This window comes from Mustela nigripes, chromosome 9 (genome assembly GCF_022355385.1).
Source record: "Mustela nigripes isolate SB6536 chromosome 9, MUSNIG.SB6536, whole genome shotgun sequence".
NCBI classification, from domain to species: domain Eukaryota; kingdom Metazoa; phylum Chordata; class Mammalia; order Carnivora; family Mustelidae; genus Mustela; species Mustela nigripes.
In genome coordinates this window covers 3,158,512-3,180,185 of record NC_081565.1, presented here as the reverse complement: position 1 = coordinate 3,180,185, position 21,674 = coordinate 3,158,512, and the positions used below count along the sequence as shown (strand labels likewise).

The 21,674-nt window shown below is 63.6% G+C and overlaps 2 protein-coding genes across 11 annotated transcripts in view; both read left to right on the top strand.

The window, feature by feature from the left end:
• ADAMTS13 (ADAM metallopeptidase with thrombospondin type 1 motif 13) overlaps nucleotides 1-10,905 on the top strand; it is a 28,403-nt gene extending 17,498 nt beyond the window's left edge. For 4 of the 10 annotated variants that reach the window (XM_059410400.1, XM_059410403.1, XM_059410402.1 and 1 more), the window contains 14 exons: nucleotides 933-1,068; nucleotides 1,149-1,278; nucleotides 1,606-1,788; nucleotides 2,659-2,833; nucleotides 3,338-3,458; nucleotides 4,213-4,342; nucleotides 4,480-4,659; nucleotides 5,304-5,486; nucleotides 6,398-6,602; nucleotides 7,224-7,521; nucleotides 8,048-8,194; nucleotides 8,484-8,660; nucleotides 9,719-9,894; nucleotides 10,460-10,905. In XM_059410400.1, coding sequence (XP_059266383.1) covers nucleotides 933-1,068; nucleotides 1,149-1,278; nucleotides 1,606-1,788; nucleotides 2,659-2,833; nucleotides 3,338-3,458; nucleotides 4,213-4,342; nucleotides 4,480-4,659; nucleotides 5,304-5,486; nucleotides 6,398-6,602; nucleotides 7,224-7,521; nucleotides 8,048-8,194; nucleotides 8,484-8,660; nucleotides 9,719-9,894; nucleotides 10,460-10,645 — 2,427 coding nt within the window. In that variant the 3' untranslated portion in view covers nucleotides 10,646-10,905. The other 6 variants (XM_059410404.1, XM_059410405.1, XR_009406210.1 and 3 more) reach the window with 6 other exon arrangements.
• Nucleotides 10,906-11,275: 370 nt separating this feature from the next.
• Nucleotides 11,276-21,621, top strand: CACFD1 (calcium channel flower domain containing 1). Its single transcript, XM_059410411.1, has 6 exons — nucleotides 11,276-11,461; nucleotides 14,482-14,554; nucleotides 15,891-16,016; nucleotides 18,854-18,961; nucleotides 19,404-19,495; nucleotides 19,651-21,621. Exons 1-5 carry the CDS (start codon nucleotides 11,341-11,343, stop codon nucleotides 19,492-19,494), a joined length of 519 nt encoding a protein of 172 aa, XP_059266394.1. The 5' UTR covers nucleotides 11,276-11,340; the 3' UTR covers nucleotide 19,495; nucleotides 19,651-21,621.
• The last annotated feature ends 53 nt before the right edge of the window (nucleotides 21,622-21,674 follow it).

Sequence of the window (21,674 nt, the reverse complement as noted above, 5' to 3'; positions counted from 1 at the left end):
TCCTGAAAGTGCCAGCGGCTCGGGATGCCCCCTCCTAATGGAAAGTGAGGGCTCCTCCCCCACTGCAGAAGTCCTGGGGCAAAGGGGTGGGTGCCAGGAGGGCCAACCCAGCAGCCAAAATTTCTCCCAAGCTTCGCGGTCCTCCACAGAGCTTGCCAGGTTCTCATCCTGTCTCTGCCGCCGCCCCAGACCTCAATCTTCCCCCGTGAAATGGGCCGCCTGCCTCCGAGGGTCAGGGGACGCGCGTGCCGGGCAGTGTCGGCAGCAGTCGCTGGTCCCAAGGAGGCTCTGGGTGGACGCTGGCTCTTCCTGGCTCTCGGCGACAGAGCTCCCTGCGTGAGCTCCTCTGCTCGTGTCCCCACGTGTGCTTTGCAGAGAAAGGCGCTTGGTGAAGTAGGTGGACGTTAGCATGTGTTGGAATAGCCCTGAGGAGAGGCCTGAGGTTGGTGGCCCTTGACTTTGGTCTAGCAGCGCCAGCCTCTGCCCCACAGCAGGAGAGACAGCAGGGGCTGCCCCAGAGTCCACCCAGGCTACAGGGAGCCCCCCGTGGACTAGTGCGCTCCTTTCGTGACTCCCCATGCAGCCCAGGCCACCCACCTCCTGACCCCCAGCAGCATTGTTCCCAGGGCCTCGCAGCTGTGTCTGCACGCTTTGCCGTGTGTGTGCAAAACACAGATTCTGGGGCTGCTCCGAGCCACTGCGTCAGGACCTGCTGGGCGGGCCCGAGAATCCCCATGCTCACGGAGGATGGTGCCGTGTGACCGTGTGACCGGATGAGGACTTGTGCGGACAGGGGCTGGAAACTTGGGGCCTCCGGGGCTCTGCCTGGCCCCACTCTGGGGCTGGCCTTGGACACAGAGCCCCAGGACCGGCCGAGCTCCCTTGGGGAGCCCAGCGGAGAAGGCCCCCAGCTCTCCGTCTGTCTCCGGCAGGTTTACAGGCGCTACGGGGAGGAGTATGGTGACCTTGCACGCCCAGACATCACCTTCACCTACTTCCAGCCTAAGCGGCCACAGGCCTGGGCATGGGCCGCCATGCGGGGGTCCTGCTCCGTGAGCTGTGGGGCAGGTGAGGCCTGGGCCGGGGCTCACCTGAAGCACAGTTTGCTCCCTGCAGGGAGGTGGCCCAGCCCTGCTCTTCCCTCCCAGGGCTGCGCTGGGTGACCTACGGCTGTCTGGACCAGGCCAGGAACGAGTGGGCGGAGGCCGCCCGGTGCGAAGGGAGCCAGCAGCCGGCAGCCTGGTCAGAGTCCTGCGCCCCCAGGCCCTGCCCCCCATAGTGAGTGCCGCCTGCGCTCTGCCATGCCTGCCGGGCTCTCGCTGGCTACGGCGGGGCCCACGTCCTGACCTGAGATCGAGAGTCAGAGGCTCAATCGACCGAGCCCCCCAGGCGCCGCCCAGGTCTCCCCCCTGGGGACACCCAGGGGGCCAAGGGGCTGAGTGGGCTGTCCCTGGGCCATGTCCAGGAACCTGCAGGGACATAGGGTCCAGTGCAGAGCAGGGAAGCCAGTCCGCTGGAAAAATCTGCCTTTCTCTTCCCGCCTCTCCCAAGCCAGTCCTCGAGGGGACAGGGATGGCCCCGACACTCTGTCCCTCTCGTCCTCAGCTGGGCAGCCGGAGACTTCGGCGCGTGCAGCGTCTCCTGCGGGGGAGGCCTGCGGGCGAGGGCGGTGCGTTGCGTGGAGGCCCAGGGGACCCTCCTGAGGCCGCTGCCCCCTGCCCGGTGCAGAGTGCTGGCCCCAGAGCCGGCAGTGGTGGAAGCCTGCAACCTCCAGGCCTGCCCGGTGAGGTGAGCGCAGGGAGGCAGGGAGGCGACTGCCCAACTCCAGTCAGGGCTCAGGGCTTGTCCTACACCCAGCCCTACTCTTGCAGAGTGTCCCCTCACACCTAGGACTCTGGCCGGGCCCCACCGTCCCAGAGGGACCAGCTTCAGAATTACTGTCCAGGAGACACTGGGCCGGCCATTTCCCTCTGTGAGCCCCCAGATCTTTGCTCACACGTAAAGCCATAAGTGTCCCTTTGTGGTTACTGTTGCTGTCCCCATGGTGCCTCCTTTCCCTTCAGGATCTGAGCTGACAGTGGCTTCTTCTGAGTTGCTGCTAACTGGCTGGGGCACCAGGGCAAGTCCCTTTCCTCTCTGGGCCCCAGTTCTGTTACTGGTCCAGTGGGGAGGAGCCTGGCCTCGGTCACTGGTGGCGCGGGCATGGCTCGGGCTCCCTTGCCCCGGTCCCGTGCGCGGCAGACCTGGGAGTCCCCACCCTTTCCCACGGAGGCCGCTCCTGCCTCAGCTCAGCTGGCAGCTGCCCCCTGTCAGGGCTGGCTTGGACTCGGAACACGGTTGCCATCCCTCACCTGGGTGGCCCGATTCCGTTTCTCGGCACCTGCTAGTGTGTGAGGAGTGATGGTTCTCTCGGGTCGGAGGCCCACCTTCCTCTCTGGAAGGCCCTGGGTCCAGGCCTGAGTCCCCGCCCCCGGGCTACCAAGTGGAGGGCCCGCAGCCGCTTGTCCAGCACTCTGGGGAGAGGCCTCAGGGTTTTGCTTCTTTGTGGGGCTCCTCCTTGAGTGCTGGGGTGCTGGGGTGCGGGTTCACTGCCTTTCTCCGCCCCAGGAGCCCTACAGCCCGAAGAGAGGCAGGGTGTGCTGTCTGTCCTGTTCTTAGGCAGGAGGGCTCAGACGCGTGCTCGCCAGCCTGTGGAGCAGACCCGGCTTTGTGGAATAGGACATGTGTGCGCAGGGCAGAGGGCCTGGCCACCGCGGGGCCCTGCCCCACAGACGAGAAGCTGCCTACCCAGGAACCCTGTGTGGCCACAGCATGTTCTCCAGAACCAAGCGATGTGAGTATCCTGAGCACAAGGGTACCCTGGGCTATTGGGGGCTTATCGGACAGGAGAACAGGGAGCACTGAGTACCCTTGGCCTCCTGGCCAGAGCACAAGGACTGTCCTTCTGCAACGTGGCTGTGTACAGGACCCGCCTCGCCCAAAGGATGAGCCTAGGGAGAAAGCTCTGGGCCTCGTCCCCCCTCCAGCTGGCAAGCTGGGCTTGGGCCCCAGACCCAAGCATCCCATTATGATGCAGCTGCTCTGGCTCTGAGCCCCAGCCTCAGCCCTGCCCTGCTGTGCTGGTACAGAGGCCAAAGTGAGTGGGGTGGGGGCGTCCTCAGGCAGCCGGAAGCAAGTGTTCATGGAAAGGAGCAGTGGGAGGGGCCTTTGGGGCTCTGCTGACCACGCCCCCTCTCCTGAAGAGATTGGGGTGGGTGGGGTGGGGGACCTGGTGCTCAGGGATCCAGAGGGGGAGACCCAGACCGAGACCCAGCAGCCTGTTGCTTGTCCCCCACAGCCAGACCCCCGGCCTCTGGAGGAGGAGGCCACATCCCCACCGGGCGGCGCTGGGGTGGGGGCTCACGCCGCACACATGTGGACTCCCCTGGCGGGGCCGTGCTCTGCCTCCTGCGGTCGAGGTGAGGCCCCCAGGGCTCCTTCACGAACTCTTCCCCGCCTACCTTTTGCCTAGTTCTAAAATGCATTTGAACTGGCTCAAGTTCAAATCCAGACTAGGTCAGAGAATGCAGACTAGGTCAGAATGTAACATCATATACAAGGGATTGGGGCAGGTCTTCATCGCTTGGGTGAAAGGCAGGAGAGACCATAAAACTCGGCGGTGTTGGAACCCACATGTACTTCTTAAGGTCTAGAAAGTCAGCGAGCAAAGGGCCCCAGACAGCTCTGAGCTTCCTGGCCGCCGAGTCAGAGGAGCAAGGTTTTAAGATACGGTGTGTTCTTGAACTACAGGCCTCGGCACTTGCCCAGGGAAACCTGTCCGTGTTCAGAATCAAGGCAGGGATTCTTTTGAGGCTAGTCCTAAAGCAGAGATTCACTGAACCGGACCCTGATACCATCGTAGTCATAAACACAATACGGGATGATCAGAGCAGTTCTCACCGAGTGACAGAAGCAGAGCTGCCGCTGGGGGGCCTGCCACGGGCCAGGCCCTTTGTACCCCACTTCAAAGTCTGTATAATGTCCCTGTAAGTGAGGCACCATCAGATGAAAAATCTGAGGCTCAGAGAGATTAAGTCACTTGTCCAAGGTCACCCAGCTGGCAAGTGGCAGAGACAAGAGTTGGATCTTCTGGAGCTCTCCAGAGAGCGGGACACCCGTAGCTCTTGTCAAACCCTCCTCTTGGGGCTTGGGGTCTCTGCTTCCTCCCCACAGGCCTGAGGGAGCTGCGTTTCGTGTGCATGGACTCTGTCCTGGGGACCCCTGTCCAGGAAGAGCTCTGTGACCTGGGAAGCAAGCCTGGGAGTCGGCAGGAAGCCTGTCGGGCTGCCCCTTGCCCAGCTTGGTGAGTTGAGGCGGAGACTATGCGGTGGGGGTTGGGGGTTGGGGGGAGGCAGCAGCCTGGGTCCCTGAGGGAGGGAGGCATGTCACCCCGGGTGTCACCTCGGACAGAGCGACAGAGCGCTGGCCTTCCTGCCGCAGGTGGGAGACCCGAGCCTCGGCACCGTGCCCAGTGACCTGCGGACGGGGCTGGGTGCCACTGGCTATTCGGTGCGTGAGGCTGGACCAAGGCCACCCTGTCCCCCTGCCTCCCTCCGAGTGCTGGCGGGTGCCCAGGCCCAGCCCCGTGCAGGACTGCAGTCCGAAGCCCTGCCCTGCCAGGTGGGCGCCTTCCCAAGGAGACGGGTGGTCCTCAGCCCCTCCCTGTAAGCTGCTCAGTGCCCTCCCCTGCAGGACACCGCACTGGTGTCTTGGAAGGCTGTGGCGGGCTTCAGGCATGCGGGACGCTGTGAGCACACGTGGCCGATGGCTCGTCAACCCTTGCTCTTCCCCAAGCGCCGCCCGCCACGCCCGGGGGCCGTTCTGACGGTAGGGACACGGCAGTGAGCAGTGAGCTCCGGCCCTCCTGGAGCAGAAGCCTGGGGCGGTGGGGAGATGGAAGAGCAGACGGACCCGGAGACACAGTTTGCCGTTGGCGTTGGTGTGGTGTGGCAAACACAGCGGCAAAGAAGATCGGGAGTGCCAGCCGGCCCGTGGGGGGCCAGCATTCCTATTAGAGACACAGCGGGCTTCGCAGTCCCCCTGGGGTGCTCTGTCTCTCCCCCGACTGCCCTTTGAACACGTTTGTCCTCAGCATTCTGTCTGGGAAGTGGGCCTTTCGGAATGTTCTCTGTCCACTGTGCCCAGCCTCTTGGTGGAGACGCAAGGGTGCCCCTCAGAGAAAGGACATCTCCAGACCCTTCCCAGTCTGCGGAAAGGAGGGGCGGCCCCGCTCCTGGGTTCCCCCCAACTCCGGTGTGTTTCAGGTGGAGGTATAAGCTGGCGGCATGTAGCGTGAGCTGCGGAGGAGGGTTTGCGCAGAGGCTGCTGTACTGTGCGCGGGCCCACGGGGAGCATGAGAACGAGGAGGTCCTGCCGGATACCCAGTGCCAGGGGCTGCCGCGCCCGGAGCAGCGGGAGGCCTGCAGCCCAGAGCCCTGCCCGGCCAGGTCAGCAGCCCCAGGGTGTCGAGGAAGGAGCTTAATGTTCCAGAGTGTGCAGACCCCAGTCCAGTCACCGCGGGGCTCGTGGGCTGGCTCCAGCCCGGGAGGTGGTCCTCGGGGAGCAGGAGTCCCTGGCCGCCCTAGGGGTCAGAGGTGACGTTCCAACGAAACGCAGACGGGGCTGCAGGTTCTCGTCAGGACTCGGTTGTGGGGGGCGCTGGAGGGGTCTCCGGGAGGAGAGAGGATGCGGAGCCCGAGGGTGGTCCCACCCCCAGCCGAGGGTGGTCCCAGCTGGGGCACAGGACCTAACAGCTGAAGCCAGCGAGGTCCCGAGGTGGGGTCGGAGCCTGCAGGGGGCCCATTTCTCCACCAGGGGTGACTCTGCCTCCCACAGGACATGTGGCAATATCTGGAGACATTTTCAATGTCACGGCTAGGGAAAGGGGATGCTAATGGCCTCCGGTGAGCGGGTGGAGGCCAGGTGTGCGGTTGAACATCCCACACAGCCCAGATGCCCCCACGATAGGACCGCGGGCCCCCGAGGTCAGTGGTGCCCAGGAGGAGAAGCACGTGTGCTCTGAAGGGCGGTTAGGGGTCTCGGTCGGCTTCAGTCCATCTCCCTAGTGTCTAGAACAGTGCCAGGCCCGCCGAAGGCATGGTTGCGAGGTGGTATCCCAGAGCCAGGGGCGGCCGGGGTCACGACGGAGGCCTCAGCCTCTTGCACGGGCTCCCGGGGTTCGACCCCGGCTCTGAAGGATGTCAGCTGTTGCCGTTTGCTGACCAGTGGCAGATGAACACGGCGGAGACGGGTTTTCCTCCTCCTGGGGCATCTTCTCCCCATCCCCGTCACTGGGAGAACGGAGGATGGTGACCCCCCCTGGGCTCAGGGCTGCGTGCCGGGCCTTGGTCTCTTGCAGGTGGAAAATCCTGTCCCTTGGCCCGTGCTCAGCGAGCTGTGGCCTCGGCACCGCCACGCGCTCCGTGGCCTGTGTGCAGCTCAGCCAAGGCCAGGATATGGAGGTGGAGGGGGCAGCCTGTGCGGCTCAGGTGCGGCCTCAGGCCAGTGTCCCTTGTGTCATCACCGACTGCACCTACCGGTGGCATGTCAGCTCCTGGACACAGGTAAGCATTGGGGCCGGGGCTGGGGGCACGTCGGCCCAGGGTCCTGACGCGTGGGCACCCTGGGGGCTTTGACTCATTGTGACCCCTGAAAGGAGGGAGGGGTACGGGGGGAGCAGGCGGCCGGCGCCCGGAGGGGCGAGACACAGCAGGGCCTCGAGGCCTGAGGGGCACGTCCGGACCGAGGTCTGGAGACACCAGGAGATGAAGGGGAAGGTGACTCCGTCCCACACCTTGGTCTCTCTGGGGCCGTCCTGTGCCCAAGCACCTCACAAAGTACTAGAGAGACTAAGGAAAATAGGGTAGGTCTCCCGCTGGAGGCCCTCACTCATGGTGTGGAGCGGGAGAAGGGGCCAAGCAGACAGCCACCACCGGCATCAGTCAGAGGACTGTGGGCATCAGGGTCACGCAGAGACGGGGACTTGGACCAGGGCAGTGCGGGGCAGGAGGGCAGGGTGGGGGCCGGCTGCTGAGCCTCAGTCTCGCCATCTGTGGAATGGAGACACAGGCTCACCTCCTGGGCTGTGCAAAGATTAGATCAGCTCACACGTGGCCAGTGGCCACTGCTGTCCCTGACACCCTCTGGCGAGGTCCGCCGCAGCTCCTGCTCCTCTTTCCTGGCAGTGCTCGGTCTCCTGCGGGGATGGCACCCAGCACCGGCATCACGCCTGCATTGGACCCCAGACCCAGGCGCCCGTGCCAGCCGGCTTCTGCCAGCACGTGCCCAGGCCAGCCACAGTGCAGAGCTGCTGGGCCGGACCCTGCACCGGGCAGGGGACTCCCAGTCTGGCACCCCGCCAGGAAGCCACTGCTGCAGACCTGGCCATGGCTGCTGCTTCTCTGGAGTGGCCCCAGCCCCGGGCCCCAGCTTCCTGGCTTCAGGGGCTCCTGCCTGGGCTCCAGGAAAGCCCAGCTGAGCCCAGTTATGTTCTTCAACCTTCCCGTCTGGGTGGCCGGCTGGCTGTAGGAGGGGTGGACGGAGGCATCTCCACTGGGAGAGCTGGGGCCAGCTGCTCGTGGGACCCCCCTGGGGCGGATCACTGGAAGGCCGGACCCAAGGCATGGGCTTGGGCGGTGGCGCTCGGGGCCGTCCCTCCTCTTCTACTCTGCTTCCACTGGCAGCGTTCAAGCTCACTTTTGTTATCATCAAGGGAAAGGGAACCTGAGGTTTCGTGGGGTCAGACCCAGGTCCGTCGGACTCCAAGCCATGCCCTGCTGTATACACCACCTGCCTCTCACCAGGGCATCCGGAATCGGCTCTGGGCCCCAGATGGAGATTCCGGGACCCATGCAGCTCCCTCCCCTGCCCTAAGCCTGCTTCTGGTGGGGCCTAGGAGGGTGCTAGCCCCCCACCTGCCAGGCTCCTCCCCAGTATGGAACCCCCGGCCCTGCTGCAGGTGTCTGCCCCCCGGAAGCCCTGTTCACCCGGGCTCCTGCCCTCTTTCCAGGTGCCTGCGGCTGGCAGCACCTTGAGCCGACAGGAACCATTGACATGCGAGGCCCAGGGCAGATGGACTGTGCCGTGGCCATTGGGCGGCCGCTGGGTGAGGTGGTGACCCTTCAGGTCCTGGAGAGCTCCCTCAACTGCAGGGCTGGTAGGTCTCGGGCCGTGTGCACAGCTGCTGCCCAGCGTCAGGCCGCTATGCGCTGGGGAGCACAGCTCCCGGCTACCCCCGTCCCGGCACGATGTGCCACAGGCAGCCCCACCTGGAATCCTCATGGCCATCCGTGGACGGTGCGGGCTGGTCCTGTTGCACAGATGGGGAAACTGAGGTTGTGTCTGGGGACTTGGAGTCACGTAGCTGGCATGGGAGGGACCCGATTGTGGCTCTGTCTACCCCAGGCCCCCGTGCTGCTGACGCTCACCGCACGGCCCCTTCCTAGGGGACATGCTGCTGCTTTGGGACAGGTTCACATGGAGGAAGACGTGCGGGAAGCTGTCTGGCTCGACCTTCAGCTCCAAAACAAACACGCTGGTGGTGAGGCAGCGCCGCACGCGGCCTGAAGGCGGGGTTGTGCTGCGGTACGGGAGCCGGCCTGCCTCGGGAACCCCCCACAGAGGTACGGGGGGACACCAGAGCCTTCCCCCTTCTCTGCAGGCAGCCGGGTGGGCAGACAGGGCACCCATCGAGATGGAGGAGGACCCACGGCTCCCCAACCCCAGGATGAGGTCCCCGCATATGGGCATGTGTGCCGTGTCCCTGCCTCCCTCGGGCCTTGCAGCGACAGGGGTGGACGAGGACCCTGACATCCTCACCCTGTCACTCAGGCTGCCACCACGGACCCCCGCCCTGGCCCTGATGTCCTTCAAGACCCTTAGGATCCTCTGTGCGCAGCTTTCCCTCCCCCCGAGCTCTGTTCTGGTGCACCGTGCTCTTGGCTCAGCCCCCATAGAGCTGCTGTGTGCACGCGTGCTTATACGTGTGTGCGCGCACACACACAACTTCACGGAGGGGATGGCATCCCACGGCCCTCCTGGTGTCCTCTCTGGTGTCCCATGGCCCTCTGGAGGCCCCTGGGGACTTGCTGTCCCCCAACAGCCGGGCTGGCTGAATGTGGCTTCCCTAGCCAGTTCCAGAGGTTTCTGGGATCCCCCTGGCTTTGCCTCTACAGAGACGTGACGCGGTCCCCGAACTCTCAGTGCCCTCACTGAGAGCACAGGCTGGCCGCCCCTTCTCACCACTCTCCACTTCCTGGTCTTTTGCATGTGGGCTTTTGCTCCCTGGGGGCCGGGGGTACAGGCAGGTGCTTCCCGTGGGTTCCTAATAATGGCAGTGGCCTTTGTGACAGGCTCAGTGTTAAGCACTTCTGCACGCGTGACGTGACCTAAGGACTGCTCTCCCAATGCCTGCTCTTGTTCGCTTTACTCTGTGGAGGGGGGATCTGGAGCTCAGAGCACTGAAAGCCTTCGCCTAGGGTCACACGACAGAGCGTGGTGGAGGTGGGGTTCAGCGGTGGCTTCTGTAGGGGAGGCTTGATCTTGACAACACCACTGTATCGCCCCCCGTCACTGCTCCCCAGCTGTGAGCTACCCTGGCCTCCGGCATTGGTGGTCTTTCTGGGGGCTCCTAGGACCCGAGATGGTCCCCACCGGCCCGTCCACCTGCTCTTCTCTGCAGACTGTGACATGCAGCACTTTGGACCCTCGGGTGAAATCGTGAGCCCCTCGAAGAGTCCCGATGGGAGCAACTTGGGGGGCTGCCGCATCTTCATTAACGTGGCCCCGCAGGCCCGGATTGCTATCTATGCCCTGACCACTGATGTGGGCTCGGGAACCGGAGCCAGCTACATCTCCGTAAGGCCACCAGGATAGGGACAGGAATGGGCTGAATTTTGCTGATTCGAGATAGCTGTCCCCGGGGATGGGAACCGTGGTGCTGTACTAGAGGACCCCCTGACTTTGCTCAAAGACCTGAAAATCATTAGTGAAAGAATAGGAGAAGAATTTCCTCCACTTACTCACCAACAAACGTTTACTGAGTCTGCGCAAGAGTGAAACACAGACCTTTTCTGATGTAGTCTGTTAACCCAGGCCTGAAGCATAATTTTAGACCCTGTTGCAACTTTTCCAGAAGAGGCCAGTCCCTCCCCGCACGTGGTTCATGTGTTCCGAGAGAACTGTCCTCTGCAAGGTGTCAGCTCCCCCAGTGCATGCAGCCTGGCTTCTGGAATCCAGCTCTAGCACCCTGGCTGTGTGTCCTTGGGGAAGTAGGACAACTTCTCTGAACCTCAGTTTCTGGGGTGGAGCAATAGTGTCTTCCTGATAGGGCTGTTGTGTGAAGGTTAAATGTGACCCTGAGTGTATGATGCTGTGTAGGATTGTGAGCTGGTTGTCATTGTGGCTGGCCCTTTCCCCTCAGATCCGGGACACCCACAGCCTGAAGACGATGACATTCCGTGGGCAGCAGGCACTCTACTGGGAGTCAGAGGGAAGCCAGGCTGAGATGGAGTTTAGCCAGGGCTTCCTGGAGGCGCATGCCAGCCTGCGGGGCTGGTACTGGACCCTCCAATCTAGGGTGCAGGAGCCTGGCTGGGCCTCGCTCTAGCTTCCTCTCCAAGGACATTTCTCCAGGGACCTGTGGACGCAGTGGGATGCCTCCTCCAGGTCCTGGAAGAGACAGGAAGGAGGCTGACATTTATGAGCACCTGTTCGGTGCCCGGCGAACCCGAGGGTTGACTCTGGTCTCTGAGTGCTTTCCAGTCTGGATCCCTCCAATCTTAAGTGTCTCCTTCAGGGCCTTGGGAAGCAGGGACTGGACTCCCTGAAAAGGCCTCTCTGTACCAATAAACGGAATGTGCAGTCCGAGGAGCGCTTTCTGCCTACCCTGTCCCGTCCAGCTTGAAAACCCACCCTACGGCGCTGCCGAGATTCCTGGCGGCGGGCGGGTCCGGACCCATTCTTGACCTGAGCAAGCCCCGCGCCACCCCCAGAGGTCTCTTCTCCTGCCCAGGGAGGAGGACAAGGGACTGTGTGGACTCGAGAATGGGCCAGACCCGGCGCACCTGCTCATTCTCTGCGAAGCCCCGCCCCGTGCTAGTCCCGCCGGAGGATCGGACCGCCCACACCCCGCCCCCTATGCTAATGAGCGCGAGCCCCTCGGGCTCCCCTGGCCCCCGCCCTGCGAGCACCGCCCCCTATGCTAATGAGCGGCCGCCTCTCCCACAAGGCAGCGCGCCGGGCCGACGCGGCCGGCTCCGGAGCCCTTTGTGAGGGCGGCGGACGACGCCAGACGGCGGGACCATGAGCGGCTCGGGCGGGGCGGCGGCGGCGGCCGTCAGCTCCGCGCCGCCCGCGCAGGACGAGGGCATGACGTGGTGGTACCGCTGGCTGTGCCGCCTGTCGGGGGTGCTGGGGGCCGTCTGTGAGTACCCGGCCCGGGGGAGGGGCCGGCCCCGCCGCCCACCGCGCATGCGTGTCCGGCCCCGCCCCTCTGGCGCGCCCCCGCGGGGGGGGTGTGGGGGGCGCGCGCGGGGAGGACGCCGGGCGGTTGCTATGGTTACCGGCCGGGCGGCCCGCGGCCGGGCGGCTCCGGGGAGGTCTCGGGAGGGAAAGTGCGCTCCCGGGCCGCGTCGCCGCCCCCCGCCGCGTCGCAGCGGGGGACCCGCGGCCTCTGCCCCGGGGGCGGTCTCCGAGACCTCCCAGGGGCGGCTCGCGGGGCGCCGGCCCAGCCCGGCCCGGACGCAGCCTCACCTGTTGACTTGGGCGGGGGCGGCCGCGGCCTTCCCCTTCGGGCGAGGGTGGGTGATACGTGGGGCGGATGGTGCCAGGGCACAAGCGGTCCCCGAGGGAGGCGCTGAGCCGAGGGGACGCGGCCTCTCCTCTGGGTGCTCCCTGTCCATCCGGAGGCCGGCGCGTGCCCTCTGCGGCCGCTGGGCCTCAGCCGCCCCCCACCCCCGTCCCCCGCAGCGCCATCCCCGGCGCACGTCCCGTCCCGTCCCGTCCAGGCGAGCGGGAAGGCAGACTGCTGCAGTAAAGATCCCGCGCGGGTCTTCGAGCGCAGATGCGCGTCCGGTGGTTGACCGCGGGCTCTGCTCTTCCCTGCCTGCGGCCCTCGCTTTGGGGATTGCTGGAGGAGCGGGCACCTTCCCCGGGCTGGAACCAGTGCCCGCCTGGCACCGCGGGCTGGGGCAGGGCACATCCTGATCGAGTCTGCCAGTAGGAACACCTTTTAGGGTCCCCTTCGAGCCCCACAGCCCTGCAGGGTGGGTGCATGCTGGAAGGAAGTTCAGGAGTGCGGGGGGTGGGAGTGCACGGTCCAGGCAGGGCAGGCCCTCATCCGGAGGCCCTAACCGCCCGGCCTCTGAGCCCCGGTCACTGCTGGGGGAGCCCGCATGTTTCTGACTCTGACTCTGGAGGGAGACGGGTGGCTGGAGGTCAGGCTCTAGCTAAGATGCTCTCCCGTTTGGTTAGCTGTTTTCCTTGCTGATCAGAGCGGGGCCGTAGCCGGTGCTGGAGGCCAGTGGGAAGAAAGCAAGGTTCTGAGGGGGGCCCGTGGGCCGTCACCTTCCCACTCTCTGGGAGGCAGCAGCCCTGCCGACTCCCTGGTTACGCCCTGGTATCCCTTGCAGTTCTGGGTCTCCAAGTGGAGTCCCTGGGCTGTCCCAGGACTTCATGGTGTTGAGGCTACAGACGAAGCCAGGAGCAGCTAGTGGCATTGCCTTGAGATGTCAGTTTCACCTAAAATGGCAGGGGAGGGGGTCGTTATGCAGACACCAAACAGCTTCCACCCCCCCAACACAAAGCACGCAAGGGTTTTAGGGATGAGGGGTGCCTGGCCTGCGCTGTGGGTGGCTTGTGCGACTCTTGATCTTGGGGTTGTGAGTTCAAGACCCACATTGGGTGTGGATGTTACTTAAAAATAAAATATTAAGAAAAAAGGCTCAGAAATGAAACAGGAATTCAGATGAGGGTTGTGCTTCTGGTTGGTCACTTCAGGGTAGGGTTGCCGTCCTGGCTGGTGGGGGCCTGAGAGGGGCATTTATGCAGGGTCCCCGACAGTCCTGTAGAGGCTGTAGGCTGGGAGGAAAGAGGACGGCCCAGGACGCCTCCCTCACTTAGCATCTTCCAGCCTTGATTGTTACGGGGCTCCTGGCTGGAGCCTTTCTGTCTGGGTTGAAACCTGGTTTTCGCCCAGTGCTGGCTGTTGGTAGGACGGCGGGGGAAGGGTTGGAGCTGGAGGGGAACTGCTGGCTGCCGCAGGTGTAGACCGCTGTCGGAGGAGCCCAGGCATAGCCGAGAGCAGGGCAGAAGCAGTACTGTGTTGTGGGCACTCCCGTCCACGGCTCTGGTGGGGGGTCTTGCTGCCTGAAAGCCTGTGTGCTATGTTCAAGGGGAATGTCTCCTTTTTAGAAGGCAGAATGCACCTCTGTCCTTTCAGGAGACCTTGGGGACACACAGGGCAGCCCCTCTGCAGTTCAGGCTCACTTCCTCCAGTTTCTCCACTGCCCGCAGCCTGCATAGGTCACAAGAGAAAACAACAGGAGAATTCCAGGCCCAGCTGGGGATCAGGTGCCCAGGAGCTGCTGCAAGTTTAATCAACTGGTTGCCAATTGCTGCTTCAGGGCCCAGCTTCCAGCCCCACCCCAGCGAGGGCCTGGGCTAGATGCCTGGCTGGGAGCCAGGGCCCCGGAAGTGCCCAGTTGGCGCCGGGGAGTTCCGGGAGAAGCGGGCCCGAGGCGGCTGCTGTGTGCGGTGTGTGCGGACGAGGCGGCTGTGGCACACCCTGTCCGTGGACGTGGTCAGGAGCGCAGGGCCAAGCTCCACATTGGGCATCAGGACCTGGTGTTGCAGGGGTGGGTGGGCCGGGCTGTGGCCCATCTTGTGTGCAGGAGCGAAAACAGGCCTAAAAAAGGGTCGGGAACAGCCGGTGAGCCGGTCACAGCTGGCGCGGTCTTCTAGGCTTGCCTGATCCCGATTTCTGTTCCGAGACAGGCAGCCCTTGTCCCAGCCAAAACCCAAGCCACGTTTCCTGCGTCAAAGGGCTGCTTGTGTGGCCAGCCCGGCGAATGGGGCGCCTGCCTGGCCCAAGCCCTCCGGACTCTTGTCTCTCTCCATGCTCTGTACCTTGTGGTGGGCATGGGTAGGACTGGGGTTCAGAGGCCCTCCTGGCCGTGGACAGGACAGAGAGGGAGGTGCCCTCCAAGCCAGCCAGCCACACCCTCGCTGTGCGGCCTGGAGCCAGCTGCTCCAGCTCTCTGAGCTGCAGCCTCACCGGACGCCCAGCCGTTCCGCTGGTCTCACTCGCCTCGGGTGGCACAGGGGAGACTTGGAGGTGCCGTCGGGGGGAGCAAGCGTCGGGTGTCCGAGGGGTCTGCTGGGGGTCCTTCCTGGCAGGCTCTGTCCCTTCCTCCCGCTGATTCCTGCTCCTGTCTCGCTTCCAAGCTTGCGCCATCTCAGGCCTCTTCAACTGCGTCACCATCCGCCCTCTGAACATCGCGGCCGGCGTGTGGATGATGTGAGTGGCCGGTGGGGCAGGGGGCGTGTGGGTTCTGGCCGCTGGGCAGGCCCTCACCTCCTCTATACCCTGCCACCTTCCGTTTTCCTGGTGCCAGGTCAGGCCAGGGGCACACCCACCCAGGCACCTACTGGGTTTAGGGCTGGGGTCACCAACGTGTTCTGAGCGTCCACTGAGCCAGACCGTGCCGGCTCCGCGTCTACTACCCTAGGCCTGCCACGGGCAGGGCAGGGTTAGAGCGGGCGCGGGATCCGGCGGTCGGAGCACCCTAGATGAATTCTCTGCCCCCCTCCTGCCAGGGTAGCTCCATCCCGGGGGAGGGGAAGGCAGGGGTGACACTGGCCAGTGCAGCTTTGGCCACATCTAAGCCACCCAGTGCATGTGAAAGGTGGCTGTGCCCCAAGGGTGGCCTGTGCCCAGGTGGGACCTGGCGGGGAGGGGCACGGAGGTGGACACGATGGGGCCCTGCCCTCAGAGAGCTCAGGCCGGGGCGGAGGCTGGCTGGGGTGGGACCCAGAGACGCATGGGGGACGTGGGGGTCAAGGCGCTGGCCTGAGGCTTCAGTGGGCAGAGTCCAGAGGTTGGCCGGCCTGGCTGGGGAAGGGCGGGAGGGGAGGCTGGGGAGGGGCCAGGCGGGGCGGGGGGACTGGGCTGGTGTGGGTTGTGCAGAGTCCCGGCTCTTGGGGCACCGGCAGCTGGAGTTTCTGTCGAAGGTAGGTAATGAGTGCCCGGTGTCTGCGACTGTGCCCCAGTCACGGGGAACTCGAAGACCAGAGCAGACACCTCAGTCTTTCCCCACGGGTTAGCCGTCCCGGCCGGAGCACAGGATGGCGGGGGCAGGGGGAGAGAACCCTGCACCACAGGGCTTGCCAAGCTTCCTCTGCCCTGGGTGGGCTTGCCGACGGTCAGTGCTCAGTGACTGTGGCCTGACGGACCCGCTCCTCACCGTCCTTGGCGGACAAGCCGCTGCTGGGGACAGCTTTCTCCGTGCTGACGGCCATGTGGGGGACAGGGGTGGTGACGCTAGAAGCCGAGTGGCGGCTGGCTCTCTGCCCAGGGCTAAGCGTGGAGGGGCTCGCTGTATGCTTATGGTGGCGCTGTGACGCGGGGGTCTCGTCTCCTTCAAGGACAGAGGGTGAAGGGAAGACCGGACCCTGCCTCCAGAGTGCTGGCTTCGGTGAGGGGGGCTGGTGTGCGAGCGGCGGCTCCGCAGAGGCCCTGAGTGGGGGGCGTGGGGGGCGTGGGGGGCTCGGGAAGAGCGGCATTCGGGGGCTGGGTATCGGGGAACCCTGTCCCCTCAGGCCTGTCAGCCTGCCCCCCGTTCCCTGCCCTCCAGCATGAACGCCTTCATCCTGCTGCTCTGCGAGGCGCCCTTCTGCTGCCAGTTCATTGAGTTCGCGAACACGCTGGCTGAGAAGGTGGACCGGCTGCGCTCCTGGCAGAAGGCTGTCTTCTACTGCGGGTGAGGGGCCGGGGAGGGCCGGGCCAGCACGGACCTTGAACCCCCAGGGCCCCTGACACGGTTTCTCAAAACTCAAGGACCCGAAGGGCAGGCGATGGCTGGTGGCCCGCACGGTGGGGGGTACCGTGGGTGAGGAGGAGGCCGGGGGAGCGTCGTGCAGAGCCCTTGGGTCAGGGCCGACGTGAAGTGCCACCCAGCGAGGTGGGAGCGAGCCCACCGCCGCGGTGCAGACGCGGGAGCCCGGTGCCCTGCGGCCTGCTGTGTCAGAGAAGCGCGCGGTGCCTGGGATGTTGGCCCATCGTTTGGGAGTTGTTAACCAGATTCTGGTAGGTTCACAGGATGTGTTTGTGGGCAGCCCCTCGGGTGCCCTGATGGGAGAGCAGGTTGCAGAACAGAAGCGGTCAGTCACCTTCCCACACGCTTTCCTTTGACTTTCCGCCTTCTCACACCGGAGTCCGTATGTCCGTATGCAGCCTTGCCCACTTGAGTCACGAGGCTGAACTAATTTCAGGACGTGCCTGCCACACAGAAGCTTCTAGAACTGGTGCATGGGAGGCCCTCGGCAGCTTCTGGGAGCAACACCAGCAGTTACTCGGATTTAGGTTGTCTTTGAAAGAAAAACGGAGATGTTTATTCTAGAGGTTTCTTCCTTTTGTGAAAGCCAGTGGTTTTTTTTTTTTTTTTTTTTAGATTTTATTTACTTATTTGACGGAGAGAGAGAGAGTGTAGAAGCAGGGGCGGCAGGAGAGGGAGAGGGAGAAGCAGGCTCCCCGCCGAGCACAGAGCCTGACTCGGTACTCGATCCCAGGACCCTGGGGTCATGAAGGCAGAGGCCTGACTGACTGAGCCCCCAGGTGCCCCGAGGCCAGTGGTTGTGACAAGACCAGACACACATTCATTCGTGCTAGAGCCCTAGCTCTAGGGAAACCTGGTCTCCGCCACAGAGGAATGCGGGGTCTCCGTGCTGCCTGCCGTCATGTCCTTTGCCTCAGTCTTTATTTTTAAGAGGAGTATTTTATTTTATTTTATTTATTTATTTATTTTTTTTTTTTTTAAGATTTTTTTATTTATTTGTCAGAGAGAGCGAGCGAGAGCGAGCACAGGCAGACAGAGTGGAAGGCAGAGTCAGACGGAGAAGCAGGCTCCCTGTGGAGCAAGGAGCCCGATATGGGACTCGATCCCAGGACGCTGGGATCATGACCTGAGCCGAAGGCAGCTGCCCAACCAACTGAGCCACCCAGGCGTCCCTTAAGAGGAGTATTTTAAAAACACGAACAGTAACCTCTGTTCGCTACAAATGATTTGGAAAATATTGGAGCCCCACTACTTGGAACCTTTTGGTCAGCTTTGGTCTGCGACTCTGCAGGCGGCTTTTTAAACCTGTTTCTGCCATGGTTATAACCGTTCTAAGTAAATTTGTCCCGCTTTTTTTCCACTTTGTATCGTGATGTAAACATTTCAGGGTCACCACAAAGACTTTATGATGTTACTTATAATGACGGGAGTGCTTACCACATTGCGCACATCATGCTTTTCTTAATTGGTAAACCGGGGTCCAAATCAGATCCCGTCGTGGCAGCCGGCAACGTGCCAGAACCCTTCCTGTGACGCTCCTCTCGGGATGTATTCGCAGCGGGCACCTACTAGGTCAGAGGTCATGGTCACCGGAGAGGCTTCAGTACGCGGCGACCTTGCTTCCCGAAGAGCTGATCCGAGTTTCTGTCCCTCTCCGGCCTCCCGGGGCTGGGCACCATTTTACATCTGTGTCCATGGTCAGGGAGGTGAGATGTTTTTTCAGACGTTTCTGCTGACTGCGTTTTCTTTTTTGGGAATGGTCTAGTTCGCTTTTTTACCTATTGGCCTCCCAGCGCTCTACTTAGAGAGCTCTCCCCTCCCGCGGGAAGGCCTCCCGGCGCTTCGCTACACTCTCGTAGATGTTCTTCCAGCCTGTTTGCCTCCGTCGTGACGGAAGATTGTCCCCGCGGTCTTTCCGTGCATGTGTCATTTCTCCTTTTCTTCTGTTACTTCGGGGTTTTATGACCACGGTAAAACCTCACCATCACTTGTCCCTCCTGAAAGCGTCAGGTGGAATTCAGCGGGCCGCCCAGTCTTACCTTCTCTGTGTACAGGGTGCGCCTGGGCAGGAGAGGCCTCTGGGCACGGCCCGGCCCAGGGAAGCCCAGGACAGAGAGCCTTCCAGGCACGGCGTCTTCCTGGCCTGGGAATCCCAGCCGGCCCCTGACTCAGCCCCGCGGCTGCTGGAGCCAGAGCGGACACCTGCCGCCAGGTGGCGCCAGACGGAGGTCTGGACCCGCCGGGGCTGGGGCTGCTCCCACTGGGAACCTGGCAACCTGGAAACCCCATGCCTTGTGCACTTGCAGCTTTGGGCTCCGTCCCAGGGGATGTGGCCAGTTTACCGCAGTCCAGCGAGCGGCCGTGTGTTTGGTGCTGACGCTGTTCCGGGCATCGCGTCCTTACCACAGGAGGAGTTCGGGAACTTGCCGAGTCGGAAGCCACTAGGGGCTGGACTGACCTGAGATTTTCTGGTCGGCCTGTTTTCTGGAAAGGGAGACGGACTCTCCCAGTGCTGTTTCGCCCTTTGGGTACCTCAGACCTTTTGAACGATCTGACGAAGGCTTACGTCCTCTCCCCAGAAAGTACACAGGATTCCGCAGACAAATGCACATGTGTCTAAGGGCTTTCCGAAGCCTGGCCGTGAACTGGTGTCGGGACATTGCCAGGGACCCTTCCCAGCCCTGGTGTCTGGGAAGGGGGTCTGGAAGCGGTGAGGCAGCCACAGGGCAGGAGCACCCCCTTGACCTCTGTCTTTCTCGTAGGATGGCCGTCATTCCCATCGTCATCAGCCTGACCCTGACCACGCTGCTGGGCAATGCCATTGCGTTCGCCACCGGCGTGCTGTATGGACTCTCTGCTCTGGGCAAAAAGTGCGTGTGCCTCTCCCGGCCTCCGGGAGGAATCCTGACATCCCGCCTCCTGAAGTCTCTCAGGGAGGATGGTCCGAGTGGGGCCCCTGTTACCCCTTGCAGAAACTGAGGCACAGAGGTTGTCAGCGACGCTCATCAGCGTCCCCAGGGTGTTCAGCTCTAGGAAATGAGAGTGGGAGGGTTCATGGGCTTCCGGTGGCCTGGCTGTGCCTCGCCTCAGCCGACAGCAGGGATGGCAGGTCTGTGGCTCGGGAGAGCCTGTGTCACACTTAGAGGGGGACGTGTCTGTCCTCTGAGCAGCAGGGTCTCTGGGGAAAGCAGAGCCCCGTAGCGTGTCCCTGCAGGTTGTGCCTTGGTCACAGGCTAGGGATCTGGTGGCGGCAGGGAGGGCTGTGTGCCTGGGGTCACTCCCCTCTGTGATGCTGACGTGTTCTCTCCCCAGGGGCGATGCGATCTCCTATGCCAGGATCCAGCAGCAGAAGCAGCAGGTGGACGAGGAGAAGCTCACGGACACCCTGGAGGGGGAGCTGTAATGTGAGCCCCTGCTCGCCGCTCTGGTTCAGTGCGGACATGTCCTGCAGGGATGAGACCTGGAGCACTGACCCTGGAGGACATCCTGGAAGAGGAGCCTTTGGCTCCCACCAGCCCCCCTACACCTGGAGTCCTATTCTGTCTTCTCCTCCCTCTAGCTTGGTGTCTCCCGGCCCTGGGCCTCCGCCCGCAGCAAGAAGACTGGCGGTGACAGCGGGCAGCCTCCACGGTGACCCAGGCCGCAGGGCTGGAGGCAGGGCGGGGCTTGCCTGGTCCCGCTCCTCCCAGCCGGCTCGGCTCAGCTGGAAACATGCTGCCGTGTGCATTTCCGGACGCCCACCGCCAGCGGAGTCCCCGCGACCTGCTGAAGGCTTGGGTGGGGCTTCCCCCACAGATGCTGGGCCTGTGCCGAGCGGGGAGCCATGTCACCCTGGGCCCGGGCATTGGGCAGAGTGAGCCTCCACTTGGCTCTCCGGGCAAGAAAGTAACTTGTAGGCTGAGTCATCTGGGCCCCCTCTGTCTACCTGTCATCGGGACAGCGGTGCCGTGGCCCATGCCCAGGCACCTACCACTGCCCAGGTTCCTCCCCGCCTCTCTGTTCTCTGTGCGAGCCCACAGCACTCCCGAGATGCTTCCTGAGTGTCCAGAACAGCCACCTTGGCAGTGGCTGGACAGCCAGGGACTGCTCCCTCCCCCGGTTCCCCGGAAGCTTGCACAAGCCGTCCAGCATACTTCTGGGTTCTGGCCTGGGCCTCCAGGTTCTCCCTCCAACCCGCAAGGCCCTGGTGCTGAGGAAGTGAGGAGGGTAGGCTCTCCTTTGTCCTGTGGGTCTGTTTGTCCATCTTTCTGGTGTGGTCCTGCCACGTCAGCCGTGGCCCAACCGAGTTCATAGGGCTGAGTTCAACCCACCAATATTGCTGCCGGCCTACCCCCCGACCCTGCCTTCGGGGAGTTTCTTGCCTTTGAGAGCTGGGCAGAGACCAGAGCTGCCTCCACCACCATGAGCTGTACCCGGACCACCTGGGAGCAAGGCCTGTGCGGACGGTGCGAGGAGGCGGCCCTGCCTGGGCTGTGCGCCATCGCCCCCGGCCTCCCTCCACGCCAGCATTCCGGTGTCCCTTGCGTGTGTCCGCCTCAGCCCGTGGACGGCTCTGCTCAAGGGACCAGCCCCCAGCCGCTAGGCCTGTCCGATGGGGCCTGGCCAAGCCCGGGCGGCAGTGGGCACAGATGGGTTGGTGTGGAAAAGGTCTAGCTCTGCTCTTCCTTCTCCCAGGACCCTAGCTGTGCCGGCTCCCAGCCTGAGCTCCGCCCCAGCCCTGCTTTGTTCAAAGCAGCCCTAGGGCTGTGTCCAAATCCTTGCTCCCCGGGGGGGGGGGGGGGCGCTGTGCTTGTCAGTGTTGGACCGAGGGAGGGACATGTCACAGGGCTTCTGCTCAGCAGCGGCCCTCAGCGGCCTTCCAGAGAGCCCACCAGGCTGAGCCCCAGGGCACGGCAGCTGGCCGGCCTGGTGGGACACGTGCCTTCAGGGGTCCCCTGGGACCACCTTTCTCAAGCAAGCGCTGGGTTCGAAGGGCTCTGGGTTCTATACTCTCCAGGCGGGCGGGGGTGTGCGTGTGCGTGTGTTCTGCGTGTGCTACAAGACCTGTCTACCTCCCCAGAGGAGCAAGGGCCCTGCCTGCCCCTCTTGGCTCATTCTTACCGAGGCAGTGGGATGCGGGGGTCACTTCTGCCCAGCCCTCCTGACCCCGCTGCACAGGCCTCGCTGGCGGGGCTTCCTTCTGCAGGGGGAGAGGCTGGCTGTGTCCAGGAAGGCTGCACCTCTACCCCATCAGGTCGAGTGGGCTCTCGAGGCAGGCGCAGACCCTCCAGCCCGAGTCATCGGCCGGGTCGGACCTGTCACGTGCCCGGGGTTCCCAGCGAGCCCGGCGAAGCAGTCTCGGAGTAGTGACCCCATCCCTTAGTGTGGGGTGCCGCCTCACAAGGAACATCCGTCCGGGTGGCAGAAGGGGCCAGACCGCCCGGTTCTGTTCCCGCCTCCACGGGTCTGGACTCTGTCGTCTTGGGGTCCTTGTTTCTCGCAGTGTTCGGCTTGCGTTTTGAGCAATAAAGCTTGGTGTAGGCGCACCCTCGCTTGTGCGGTCTGCCTCTTCCCTTCTCCCCCGGGGCCGTAAGCACGCAGGCT

Coding starts and splice junctions, on each gene's coding strand:
- CACFD1 (XM_059410411.1), top strand. CDS start 11,341: ATGAGCGGCTCGGGCGGGGCGGCGGCGGCGGCCGTCAGCTCCGCGCCG. Junction 14,555..15,890: donor GCGGCCGGCGTGTGGATGAT/GTGAGTGGCCGG, acceptor CCTGCCCTCCAG/CATGAACGCCTTCATCCTGC. Junction 16,017..18,853: donor AAGGCTGTCTTCTACTGCGG/GTGAGGGGCCGG, acceptor TCTTTCTCGTAG/GATGGCCGTCATTCCCATCG.